Genomic DNA, 13,081 nt, shown 5'->3' with positions numbered 1-13,081 from the left:
AAAATGCTGTATGCGTAAAATAATAATACCATTGGCCAGCATCCAACGACACCAAATTATAGTAATAAAAAAGAAAAGGATAATATGTCTATTTCATGCAAAAATTTACATGATGAAAAGAAACAATCATCTCGTGCTGAACGTAGTATCAGAAGCAATACTTTATTAAATGATTTTACTATACAGAATATAGTTGGCTGATTAGTAAAAAGTTAAATAAACTCATCAGTAACATGGATCATTTACATCTATGTTTAACTATACCCTGTTTGTCTTTACTAGAAAACCATTATGTCGCGGCACGTTGAAAAACCCCCAAATATTTACTGGGATTTTCTCGAATGTCATTGAAAAAAAATCCAATTTGTAAACTGGTTTTGAGTGTATGGCCTATTTTGCTGAGGGCAGCATTGTTGCGCATAACCATGTGTCGCTTGTCGCTTTTGGGTGACAATTGATCCTCTTTTATCAGTAGCGGCTAAAGCAATCTGTAAGTGGAAGAACACGTTAATACTAAATCGTAGAATGAGGAACAGGGTGTTAATGTTCTTACCAGTTGCTTCCAACGGTAAATTCGTGATGGTTTCCAACCACTCGTAGTACGATCCGTAGCGCGTGAAGACGGCTGGACTTTTGACACCGCAAGCTTTCCCGATCGATTTGTGACCGATGAGAAAGGGTACACTTTTCCCATTCCGATTGATTACCAACTGTAGGGGAGAGCTGTGCATATTCTGGAACAGAGAGAACAAAAAAAAATGTTTGCGAAGGGTCAACTGATGATCACAACTGATCGTGATGTAACGCAGCATTCACTTACAGAACATTCGGTTGTGTCGGAGTTCATCGCACAGAAACAGCAGAGCAATACACCAAAGCGAAGCTTCGGTATGGGATTGTAGTATTCGTGACACTTTTCGGACGCGACCACATCCAGCGAGGTCGACTGGAGTGACAATCCGCGCCCATTAGAGCTGTCGCCAACCATCTGTACAATGCCCTGCTTCATATGTGGCTTAAGAATGCAAGCCGGTTTGAAGCGTCCTGCACCGACACTATCCGGTTGCGCATCCAGATAGTAGACAGCCATGTTGTGATATTCGAACTGTGGCTTGTAGCGATAGTGTAGCGTGTGGTTGACGATCCGAAAATGCATCACATTGTTTGTGCCACTGCCGAAACGGACAGTGTCAAGGGTGGGTTGATTTTTTCCAGTGACACAATGTGCCCCGGCAAGCACCACGTTTCGGCCGATGTATGATCCACCGCAGCGGAACTCACGCGTCCCATCGGATCTAGTTGATCCGAGAAGTACCTGTAAACGATTGCCCAAGATTTAATGTTTGGTAAGAAATAAAATTTACATTTCCTTTACTTACAACGTGTGACGTTTGTTCATTGCTCTGGGTGAAGATTCCTCGTATGCGTAAAGCGAAAAGCAAAAACGCCGATAGAAACAGCATCGCCGTTGGTGACTTCATCTTCGTAACACAATCCACTACGAAATGTGCAGCGACGCGGATAGGATCAGGCGTAGAACCTGTTGCGCATGTGCGCAGCAGTGTTAGTGATGGAATACGTCTCGTCTTAATTGCCGTGCTTTGTGTGGCACTTGTGGGCTTTTGCCACATATTACGATGGTGATGAATAAGTATTATAAATAAGCAATTTTAGAATTGTACATATTTTGTTATGTAATTGATTTTTATACATTGCATTGTATTGATAAATATGAGCTTTTGAAGAATAGTGTTTTTTGGTTCCCTTATAATTGGAAATTAATATTTTTCAAGTATTAGCATACACTCCTATGAATTTTTTTGTTGGTATATCTTAAGCTATACACGTTCATAATAAAAAAGAACTTCAATCAAAAGTTTTGGCATAACTATTTTTTTTAAAGTAAACTTCTGTTTGGTTTTGAAGAGTGGGTTTTTACCACGTGGTCATAATAGTCAATCACAACGAAAGAGTGGGGAATTCTTCAAGATGAGATTTTGATATTCAAACGATCACTTGTTGGTGAAGTATCATGGCCATAAACACGATCATAGGTACGGTCTTCGGATTATTATTTTTATTTCTTTTCTTTCTTAACTTATGTTGTCTCTGGCATCAACATAGTTGATCAAGTACAAGACGAGATATATAAACTTTTATTTATTAGCATTTCTGAGCTCCAACAGCAGTTTCTTTTGGATTTGACCCGTTGGCAGAGTGTATTACATCAACGAGCTGTTTCTTTTGGATATCATATCAAGTTTCGTTATAGCCTGCATTTTGCGAGATCTCTGAAGATCGTTCGATCGTTGAGTCCTTAATTTCAGCATCTAAGTGAAACTCAATTAATATAGCTAAGACTTCCAATTTCAATGATTTAAGAACCTTAACTTTGGACATAAATCGGGAGGGAAGGCGTGCGTAGCGAAGTCTCCATTCAAGAAAAGTACAAGTCATTGCTTTTCATTGAATTATTGCAGAGTTCTTCTTGGCTCAATGAATTAGAAGGTTATGATTGCCATATAATAGATACACCACCTTCAAACACACAATTGATATGGTATAAGATGAAAATACTGATAAAAATGGTGGTAAAAATAAATGTCTAGCTATGAAGCATATTCGATCGGGCATGCTTTTTGGTGTTTTGCTTTTACTATTATGTCGATAACCGATAAGTGAGAGACTTTACGTCATTTAGACAACCACCAATCACTTCGGGATAAGATACATATTTAGATTGCAAACTGTATGATAGGATTGTGTGTTTGCAATTCTAGTACACGACCGATTACAAAAACACACAAATCATGATGATAATAGAGTTGGTGCTTCTGATTAGATGAACAATAGAATTATTGTTTTGTTAGTATAAGGCAGACCCAGAAATAAAGTGTAAACATTTCGTTGTAAGTTTATTGGTTTATGTGTCTTACATATTAAAAACACATTTCGTGTCGTGATCGATCAAATTAAACTGGTACGATTAAACGTCCAGAAAGCGTGTAAGGGCATCCACCAGTGGTTCGACATTACGATCGAGCCATTTACGATTAGCCTTAAGTTGTTCCTCAATCTCAGGACCAATCCAGGAGGCGTAAGTAGCCGTGGCAGTGTTTAATAATTGCATCTCGGAAGGTTCCGTAACGTAGCGAGCGACTTCCAACAGTATCTTCGGGATGTTGGCATGATAAGCGGAGTTGCTGTGTAAATAAATTAAATCGTAAACATTTATCATTCCATTGCTGTTGAATTGCATATTGTTAAAGTTCTCTAAAATAAATCGTACCTGCGACGTAGCGAGAGTTCCGATTGAAGGGATTCCACAACATCTGTGACTGGTACCTTTGACTCAACGAACAACCGATGTAGCGCTCTGGAGCGATCTGTTTCACTAAGTGCAAACAGGTATTTGCCATACGATTCCAGCTTCATCATATCGATTCCCGTACAGCTAAGAGATTGCTCCAGGTACTGCTTGACGAAAATGTCGTTAACATTCTTATCGGCCAGTGTGTGCGAAATTTGTTCTACGAATGCTTTACGTTGGTCACCATTGACTTGCTGCAGTCCACTGCATAGGAGTGCACCGTCCGCTGTACTGTAGTGCCGTTTTAACCCACGTGCTAGAGAATTAACGGCAGTCTGTGCAACCGTTTTACACGATTGACTACCACTGCAAGCCAGCTCGATCGCGATCGTTCGTAATTCCTGAACAAAAGCGGAATCTTTCAATCCTTGATCGACACCATATTTCTCCAACATTGGAGATGCAAGTTTTTGCACAAAGGTTTGGAGCAAACCAGATGCCTTTTCATTGTTACGAAGTAGTGTCTGCATCTGACGCAAGTTTTCGTACGCTACCATCCACGGCACATAGTCTGTTTCTTTTTGGAGATAATTCAGCAGCTGCAGTACTACCTCATAGTTGCCTCCACGGGAGTGTGCAATGTTGAGTGTGTCATCGATCAGACGGGCACGTGCGGAAGCTTCGATGGCAGTGTGGTCCTTGTTCATTTGATCTACGAATTCCTTAAGCATGGCTTCATCATACTCGATACGGTAATAGCCGGTGGAATGGGGATTAAACGTCAGCGTTTCGTCCTCGGCTTTTTCAATCGTGTACGACACCTCCGACACGTTCGGTGGCATCCAGAAGGCTGGCAACTTTTCAAACTCTGTGTTGCTCGGTGTCGAGAAGGAAATCGGTATCCACCAAGAGTTAGTGAACGGTTCCTCTGGTGGATCGCTAGCCACGTAACGTTCCTGTGTGAAGAAATACTCATCGCCATCGCGACGAACTTTCACCAGCGGGACACCGGGTTGTCTGGACCAGGAACCGAAAATATCGTGCAAGGAAAGAGAAATCGGCAGAACTGCGTCTTCCGTGGCAGCCTGTGCGAGACTGTCGAATAGATTCGATTCCTCAACCACGCCACGATCTTTACTGTAAATGTGATTGCGAATAGCGTATGATAAAACTGATGTCAGAAGCCATTACACGTTTAAAACGAACTTACTTTTGTGCAAGATAGTAGCGCAGTCCCTTTTGGAACGTTCGTTCACCCAGTGCGTAGTTCATCATGCGGAGAACACAGGCCGATTTGTCGTATGCAATCGAATCAAAAAGCCGTGAAATATCCCGGCGCGTTTCCGTGTAGTATGTCATGGGGCGAACAGTAAGCGATTCGTCTGCCCTTAGTGCAGTCTGTAATGGTCCCGTTACGAAGCGCAGACGAAGGTTCAGTTCCGGGTGGCTCTGGGTAGTAAGACAAAAGAGATCCAATATACAATCCAGCTCAAAATGGTTCCTGTTGGGAAGGAATTAACCTACAAAATACGTACAATATCTCCCAAGTAGTACTGATAGAGCCGTGCAAAACCTTCATTAAGCCACAGGTAGCTCCACCATTTCGGTGCCAGCAGGTTGCCGAAAAATTGGTGCGTGAATTCGTGCCCAACGATCGTTACGACACCGATCTGTCGCTGTTCGCCTTGTTCTGGTTCGTAAAAGATAGCCGACTCCCTGTAGGTTACCAAGCCCCAATTCTCCATGGCTCCAGCACTGTAGTCACTATCCTTGATCGCCACATTGTCAATCTTGGACATGCTGTACTGCTGTCCAAAGTACTCCTCCATAGCACGCATGAAGCGCGTGGACGCATCAACGGAATAGGTGAGCAGATGGGCCGACGAAGGTTTAGCCCATGTTGCCACGGCCAGCTGTGGTTGGGTCAGTACTTCGCGCTCGTACACAAAATCGGACACTAACCACGCGACCAGGTACGTCTGCATGCGTGGCGTGGTGGCAAAGGTGGACAACTTTTTGCCACCTTCCAGCAGTTGGATTCCACGAAGTGGTGCATTGGACCGGGCATGATACTCAATGCCACACACGATAAAAATGTCGTACGTTGTCTTTATGCCTGGTTCATCGTAGCAGGGGAACGAAGTTCTTGCGTCGACCGATTCAAACTGCGTTAATCCAAGATATCTGCCAATTTTTGGGGGGAGGAAAATCGTGACACATTTGTCTTTCATCCTTCTCTCTGCAAATCGATCGTACACTAATCCGATACTTTACCTCGTAACACCTTCATCGTCTTCGTAGGACGATCTGTAAAATCCTGCCTGATCGGTACGATCGATACTGTTGGTAAAGTCTATTTCGAGCGTGTAGGTACCACTGTTCGCTTGCAACGTTGTGCCAACATTGATTACGAGGAATTCCTTCTCCTCATCGAATTCATGATTCTTAACCGCAACATTTAGGCCAGCACTGTTACGTAGCTGCAGTTTCGAAATTTCATTGCGCAAACTGTGCAGCACGATTTGATTGGTCGATTCTACCACGTTTATTCTGATTTGAACATTTCCAGTATACTCGAAAACACCTCGATGCACATCAGTATCCAGCCGTAGGGTGTAGTGTGTAGGGACTGTACTGTTCGGTAGTCGGAACGAATCGAAAGCTCGTCCGGACACAATACCACGCGCTTGAACACTACTCGGTACTGCTGCAACGAATGCCAAAAGCAGCAGGCCACCACAGGTAAGACCACACAATTTCTTCATCGCGAAACACACTAAACAACCGACCGATCGGTTCGAGTTCTACCAACCGTGTCCGCTATTTATACAAAATGTCGACAGATTTCATGACAAAAGGGAATTTCCGTATCTTATCACCAGGGCACAGATAAACCATTACCTTTAGAGGGTAATTTAAAACCAATTCGCTACCTGTACAGCCTGTATATTGCTTCGAGGTTTTTTATTTCTCTCGTAGCAGTATAGATAGAGCAATAGCTGAATGATAGGTAAGATTAACTAGTTACTTCACTTTTGAAATTTGAAAACATATTGAAGATGAAGGTTTCTTATCGGTGACACTCGAAAGATTGTGCTTTAATGGGTTGATGACAATGGTATACTCGTAGTACATCGTAGTGATGTACTGCTATTGGTTCAGGAGTTATCTTGCTTCGTAATCGTAATCTTTTGATTGTGTAAATGTGCTTTGAAGATTTAAGCTTGTCAGTATCATTTTCTGAAGACAGATACTGAGTAAATATAAAATAACTGGAACCGTTTTGTGGTCGTAAATGAATAGTAGTGAAGCATTCTCTAGCTGTGAGTAAATGACAGTAATAGACAGTTAAATACATTGCCGATGAAGTTATGTTTGTTCTTTTGTATATTTCTTCCCTTTCTTTATATGGCGGTACACGTGCTTAACTGCCAGAGTCGTCTAAATCGTCACAAAGTCAAGTGTCGTCGTGTGCCAATCATTTACTTTATCCATTCTGGCGCTCATCATACTTCAGTGTTAACGTCAATACTTGAGCTTAATATGGGTAAACCATATACCCTCCAGTGTCCATGTGGATTACCTAAAAAGATTTAACGAGTTGTGTCGTTCGTCGTCATTCTCATAACATGACTGATCCGATTAGGTATTTTGAGTGGTTTAATCATGGTGTAATGTGACTGGTTTGGAGCATTACTAGCTTTAGCTTAATCTCAACATCATTGTGTCGGTTCCTTCGTTTGATCCAAAAGTGGTCTATGGAGGGGGGAATATAAAGGTACAATCTCGCCTCATGGTGCGGAATTTCTAGTTCAAACTACGGCATGAGTCCGGCATCCTCATCACGTGCCTTCCAAGTATCGTATCCTTCCTGTCTTTTCCGACCCATACGCCTTGGTCACAAACACCACGAAAGATAGTCCATAGCACACGACGCTCGAACATCGCGAGAGTTTTGGCATCTTCCGGCAGCAGGACTGTTTCTTTCTCTTTCGTGTTGGCTTTAACAACTTCAAAGATCACGCCGGCCATTTTTCGTTTATCGCATACACCACCGGGCCGGACTCTAGTCATAGAGGACTAATAGACGAATCTGTGTGCGATATAACCTGCATTTCGTATCTTGATGGATCGTAGTAATCTTCTGGATCGTAGGAGTGTATGTAGCCAATAGGAGGCACGATTCCCCGTGACAATGCGCCTCCGGATTATGCGGCTTGGATTGTTATCCGAAGTTACGATCGTACCAATGTAGCAGAACTCCTCAACTACTTGATCATCGCCGTCAACTGATATTCACCTCCTCAGGTGGACGCCTCTGGCAAGTAAGTACTTTGTCTTCGTCGCAGTGATCACTTGCACTCAATCAAATGCTTAAAACCTTAAGCGTTAAAGTCGGGTGAACGCTTCAACGTGCTCACACTTTCTTCATCTTTGTTTGAAGAAAATTTGTATCGTACCCAGACACATATTACATTAGCTTTTAAATTTACTTTTATTGTTAACAGTGTGTTATTCAGTTTGGAAGCTATATACACAACAGGTGAACGAACGGAACCGGCAAATAAAACACGTACAAACACAGAAAGGATGTAGATTTCCCTTACGATATATCGTTATATTTTACTTTTCGTCACTTAAAAACACGTAACTTAACAAAAGAAATGAAAAAAAACAGTAATTCGAGAAACGAGATTTCGCTTTTTATGCGAGAAGAAAAGAGAAGTAGGCTAAATACGCGTATAAATTCTAACTGAAACGAAATTCACCACAAAAAAGGATTTCGTGTCTAACAATGGCTTGGGCGAAAATGAATGAATCAAATTTGTTTACTACGGCGTTCTGTAGTACTATGTTGCTACTATACTGGAGGTAATTTCATCTACCTTTCGTAAACGCGAAAAGAGATATCCAGCGGTGGTTGTAATTTTACAGATCCGACTTAACATTAATCAATTCAAGAGATTCTTGGTGGATGATGATGTGGGCGAAAAAAAAAGTAATAGCGTTCGCACTATAAACGGACTATTTTCTGTGTTAACTTTATCGCCGAAAGTGCACTTTACCGTTGCAGCTGATGCAATGTTCCCGTCTGTTTTTGTTTGTCGCTTCTGCAACGTAGAATGATGAGCGCGAACAATAATTCGCCATGTTACTGGTCTGTGATGCAAAAGTTGTGTGCCAATGATGATGTTGTGCTGCAGCATCCGTGGCTGCGAATTATGCCACACCTAAGGATACACGCACGCGATGGTCTACAATCGCATGCCTCGATATTTTTCGATCGATTTACAAAGGCAGAATGCTAAAAATATTGCCAGCAGTTGCGTCAAACCCACCGCAATGGCTACGATGATGACCAGGTTCCGGTTGTACATGATCCAGTCGGTGAGTGCATTGTAGCATCCCTGCAATAGAAGAAATGAAGACAATTAGAATAACTATCGTACAGTGAAACTCATGCACCAATAGGCGATTTGTACCTTCTTGAAGTAACTGTTCGTTTCCGTGGGAGAGAAGGGACAATTTTTATCCTGCGGCTGGAACAGTGCCGTCTGTACACAGCAGGCCATCGGTATGATCTTATCCCGTTTGCTTTCGTTCCACTTCTCCGACAGTGCAAAGTCCCGGTAGTCGTCCACGCCGCAGCAGTGCAGTTCCGACATCATGTAGTTCCACATTAGCGTCACCGCATCGGTTTGGTTGCGATCGTTGCTTGTGTAATAGTTGGAGATCGTCGTCTGGAGGTAGTTTTTGGTTTCGGTTCGTGCCCGATCCTTGTATGCGGCGGCCAGTCCGAAGGCAGTCACCTCTGCCACCAGAATTACCAGCACAAATAGACCGTACTGTATGTGTGGAGAAGAAAGATCGATTTTTATTAGCATTATTCTCTATTTTCTGAAGTATTACATTTATTTTAAAGGACTTAGGTTAATTAATAATTATGAAGTAAATTTAGTATGCTTATGTATTTTTTATATCCAGTAACTTTTAACAACCTTGCGTTACATAAGGATAAAGATGAGCAGTCTCATTCACTGGATGCATTTATTATTTTTTTCCACATTGCACAACATCCAAGGGTTACATATTTGAAATTAATGAATTGCAACGTTCACATTAAATTATTCATGCCTCAGCGAAGAAAAAAACAAAACGCAAAAAATCAACAATCTAACAATGTATTGGTTAAATGGTCGCGTTTGATGAAAGTTCAAGAAATTTTAAAACGCTTGATCATTAGCCGGATGCTGCTATACCAGCCGTATCTTCTATCTACGAGGCCATCATTTGCACATGACGTAAAGTAACGTGCGTTCGGCGATGCATATAAAACAATCACAACAGCAAAAAAAAAACAAGCCAACAGAGAAACAAAATCGTCTACGAAGCAACTTCTTCGTAGCTTTCGTTTTCAACATCACAAAACCGTAACGCATCAACATGGAACGTTACTGGAACATGCATGAAAGACGCAGGCAGAGGGCTTCGTCACTGTAAGAGTGTACTATTACCTAACATAAGTGGGTCGAATAGTTTAAGGAGAAAAAAAACTAACTAAACGATCAGACCAACTAACTACTCAATGGCCAATTGTAGCATAAAGCGTGTGCAAAAAAACAGATGGGTGAAGCTTAGCGTACGGTTAAACGGAACCATTCATTAACGATGTACACTAAACACGATCGGCTTATGATCATCTTTAGTGTGGTGATTTTACAAGACGAAAATTAATTATTTACAATATCTTAACTGCCGTTAGTGCACTTGAGTGTAATTATCGGTAATAAGTGTCAGTTTTATTGTTTAATAAAAATCAATTTTTGTGTTTTGTATTGAAGCATGTCGAAATTGATTGTTAAAATAGGCAGCAAAAGGTAACGTAATTTGTAACGTTATTACTAAACTAATAACGTATCCGCCTTAAGGTAAGGGTAAAGGTTAAGTACACGCTGACTTGTGTGGGAAAATAAATCCTCGTGAATGGTTGTCTAATTTGAACAATGTTTACCGTGACAAATTCTTTTCCTTCCTCAAAACGCATGTGCAAACGTACATAAAACGTTTCGTGTTTAATGCCCCAAACGTGTCATGTGCAGCATTACAAAACACCACCCATTATTGTGAGCTTTTAAAACGATCACCCTTTTTTGGGGGTGGTTTCGTCAACAACCGATGATTTGTTGTCGCTACAGAAAATTGTTTATCTACTGTGCCTTTTAACGCGATGCCATAATTTACCTACCGTTGTCAGAAGGCACTGGCTTTCCCGTATCGCTCCACAGTATCCGAGGAAGCTGAGGAAGAACATTACCGCTCCGATTACAATCAGCAGATAAGCTAGCTGCTCTATCACTGCCGGTTGTGTGAAATGCTGTAAAAGAAAATGAAGAAAGTGATAAGATAAAATTGAAGTGGTTACAGACTATTACATGGCTGCTCATGAAGGTTTCATCCCACGTGTCTTTGTAAAAGCGATCGTACAAAGTGATCCCACCACGTTTATCATGAGTATGGGTAGTACCTTCATGGACCCTACGGTTCGGAGTTGTATGGAACGATCGCGTATGGTGTTTATTTAATTAACAAACAAAGTGTCACTTAATCGTACGGCTGTGTACGGTGTGTTGCAATAGTCGTGTACGAGAGTGTTGTTTGAACAAATTAAACCTACGCTTGACAGATGCTACATATGTGCGTATGAATGCGTGGAGAATCAAGGTATCTTTTGCTTCGTTGTTATGAATAATATACAGGTATAAAATGTAAAATCATGTGAATCAATCAAATATTACGTTCGGCACGCGATGAATCAGGCGTAACTGGGGAAATCATAACTCAAATAATAAATGTGAAAAGCTTTATTACATACAAGGAAAAAAAATAATTTTTTTATCAAAAAATTTGTGTATCAAAAAGTTAGTAAAAACAGTTTGGTGGGACCTTCCCGAAATTATATATTATGAGCTATATTTCAGATGCAAAGAGATAATAGAAAACGAAAGCAGTAACAACGTATTGGAACAGGCAATACTCGAAAAATTATAATTATCTGTTTCACTATCACTAATAGAAAGATATTGAAACATAAATCGACTAAATCGACTAAAACTGTCAACATAAATCTTTGCCTTTACTATAACTTTAATATAAAAGTTGCTTTAAAATGTCAAAATATAGAAAGACCATTTATTCTAATAAAAAATGTGAAACTTGATAGAAAAACGTAGCAAAAACATGAAAAGAACAAAAAATTAACATTGATAAATAAAACAAAAGGAGAAATACAATTTTCCCATATGACACATATGCCATTCCTTTTCAAGGTATTGGAAAGGTTCCTCCTAGAAACCAACGTACTTTAAAGAGGCTTTGAAGTAGGTTTTAAAAATTGATGATGAGATGTGGTACTCTAGCATAAGTACAGAACCAGCCTGCTGTCATAAACTGACTGACTGGTCGTTGGTACAAAGGAATAAAATATTCACCATGCGATTATGTGGCGCACTGTCTGCACGGTAAATGGTACTAGACCACCTGCTGTTAGAATTGCATTTCTTAATGTCAATGACCTGGTGCAATGCGTTATAAATTAGTTAAAAATTCTTATTGCAATTTTTTAAAAAGTTTGTTGATCTAGAAAAATTTATAAAAATCTTTTAAATATTTTCACAAATGTTGAAGTTAAGCTTCCAATGGAAATTACATCATCAGGAATCAACATGACACATTGATTGGTAATCGTTATGACAAATAACATTACTAAATATGCTGAATAGTAAAACCATTCTTAGTTGCGGTACTGCTTGCCTATACATCCCACGTTTGTTCCAACGCTAGTTAAAGACGCCAACACACGCCGGATGCAAATTCGATGAGACAAAACAAAAAAAAAAAAGCTAGCATGGTATACTGCATCTCCTATATGCATTCAATGATGCAACGTAGCCGTAATCAATCACCCAACGGCTATAAAGTGTGGTATTCTTTACCGTTCATATATGGTGCCCACAAGTGGCTAGAGGCGTCAACTATCGCCAGTTGTGTTTCGAAACCTGGCACATGCATGAGTGCAATTGATGCATTTAAATGAACGAATTATCACAAACCGTATGTGACCGATGACGCTCCATCGATAGAACGACGATCTGTGTCTTGTATGTGAGTCTTTAGACGAATTTTGTATTCAGCACTTATAACTGAAACTGTAGCTAAATCGTGAAAGGTGTTGCGGTTTACCTACCTCGAGCTGATCATTTTCAACCATTTTCAGTAACGCTATAAATGATGTCTTATCTGTGGCCAACCATACGCCTACTCCGAGTACGATCGTGCCTAGAACCTAGAAATCAAGAGCAGAATATAAAGTAATAGTAATTAGCTCGCTTATGTATGTTTCTCCCAAGTGCACGGTATTGATCAACACCAAGTGCCGTAAGTACTTACGAAGAAAAGAAAATTGAACACGGACAGTAGCGTTTTCGCTATGCATGATTCACAGTCGCACCCCATGGTGAAAGAGATCGTCTGTTAACGGAATGTTGATGATTGCCAGGTCAAAGATCACGTTGATGCGTGATCGCTATATGGTGCAGCGATGACCGATGAGATATCGAAATTGCCACGGGTCGAAATACTTCTTCGACACCAGCAGATGACCTGAAATGACGATAAACACGTAGAGGATCGGTTAGATTCTCAAGCATCTTACAGAAAGTCAGTGAACGCATTCAGGAGGTACGTGTACTCGATTAAACTTATTCTCGGAAT

The 13,081-nt window shown here is 40.7% G+C and overlaps 3 protein-coding genes across 3 annotated transcripts in view; all 3 read right to left on the bottom strand.

The window, feature by feature from the left end:
* Window positions 1-137: 137 nt before the first annotated feature.
* LOC125768748 (serine protease snake-like) lies at window positions 138-1,522 on the bottom strand. Its single transcript, XM_049436807.1, has 4 exons — window positions 1,380-1,522; window positions 821-1,315; window positions 554-734; window positions 138-488 (listed from the first exon to the last, which is right to left on the bottom strand). The coding sequence occupies exons 1-4, from the start codon at window positions 1,479-1,481 to the stop codon at window positions 469-471; spliced, it is 798 nt and encodes a 265-aa protein (XP_049292764.1). The 5' UTR covers window positions 1,482-1,522; the 3' UTR covers window positions 138-468.
* A 1,367-nt stretch (window positions 1,523-2,889) lies between these two features.
* On the bottom strand, window positions 2,890-6,125 carry LOC125768737 (aminopeptidase N-like). Its single transcript, XM_049436788.1, has 5 exons — window positions 5,585-6,125; window positions 4,846-5,494; window positions 4,521-4,759; window positions 3,290-4,447; window positions 2,890-3,203 (listed from the first exon to the last, which is right to left on the bottom strand). Exons 1-5 carry the CDS (start codon window positions 6,073-6,075, stop codon window positions 2,987-2,989), a joined length of 2,754 nt encoding a protein of 917 aa, XP_049292745.1. The 5' UTR covers window positions 6,076-6,125; the 3' UTR covers window positions 2,890-2,986.
* A 1,778-nt stretch (window positions 6,126-7,903) lies between these two features.
* Window positions 7,904-13,081, bottom strand: part of LOC125768752 (tetraspanin-9) — a 28,654-nt gene continuing 23,476 nt past the window's right edge. Inside the window, exons 3-7 of the mRNA XM_049436811.1 lie at window positions 12,758-12,970; window positions 12,555-12,653; window positions 10,557-10,685; window positions 8,794-9,156; window positions 7,904-8,718 (exon numbers count right to left, since the gene is read on the bottom strand). Coding sequence (XP_049292768.1) covers window positions 8,566-8,718; window positions 8,794-9,156; window positions 10,557-10,685; window positions 12,555-12,653; window positions 12,758-12,823 — 810 coding nt within the window. The 5' untranslated portion in view covers window positions 12,824-12,970 and the 3' untranslated portion in view covers window positions 7,904-8,565. The remainder of the gene's footprint in view (window positions 8,719-8,793; window positions 9,157-10,556; window positions 10,686-12,554; window positions 12,654-12,757; window positions 12,971-13,081) is intronic.

This window comes from Anopheles funestus, chromosome 3RL, assembly GCF_943734845.2.
Source record: "Anopheles funestus chromosome 3RL, idAnoFuneDA-416_04, whole genome shotgun sequence".
Lineage (NCBI taxonomy): Eukaryota > Metazoa > Arthropoda > Insecta > Diptera > Culicidae > Anopheles > Anopheles funestus.
The sequence above is the reverse complement of the archived record's forward strand: the minus strand, read 5'-3'. Positions and strand labels throughout refer to the sequence as shown.

Bases quoted from the DNA above. Each gene is read 5' to 3' on its own strand.
- LOC125768748 (XM_049436807.1), bottom strand. From the start codon at position 1,481: ATGAAGTCACCAACGGCGATGCTGTTTCTATCGGCGTTTTTGCTTTTC. The intron at 1,316-1,379 runs GTAAGTAAAGGA...AATCGTTTACAG, and splicing joins ATGAACAAACGTCACACGTT to GTACTTCTCGGATCAACTAG. The intron at 735-820 runs GTAAGTGAATGC...TCTCTGTTCCAG, and splicing joins CCGACACAACCGAATGTTCT to AATATGCACAGCTCTCCCCT.
- LOC125768737 (XM_049436788.1), bottom strand. From the start codon at position 6,075: ATGAAGAAATTGTGTGGTCTTACCTGTGGTGGCCTGCTGCTTTTGGCA. The intron at 5,495-5,584 runs GTAAAGTATCGG...AAAAATTGGCAG, and splicing joins GACGATGAAGGTGTTACGAG to ATATCTTGGATTAACGCAGT. The intron at 4,760-4,845 runs GTACGTATTTTG...CTTACTACCCAG, and splicing joins AGTACTACTTGGGAGATATT to AGCCACCCGGAACTGAACCT.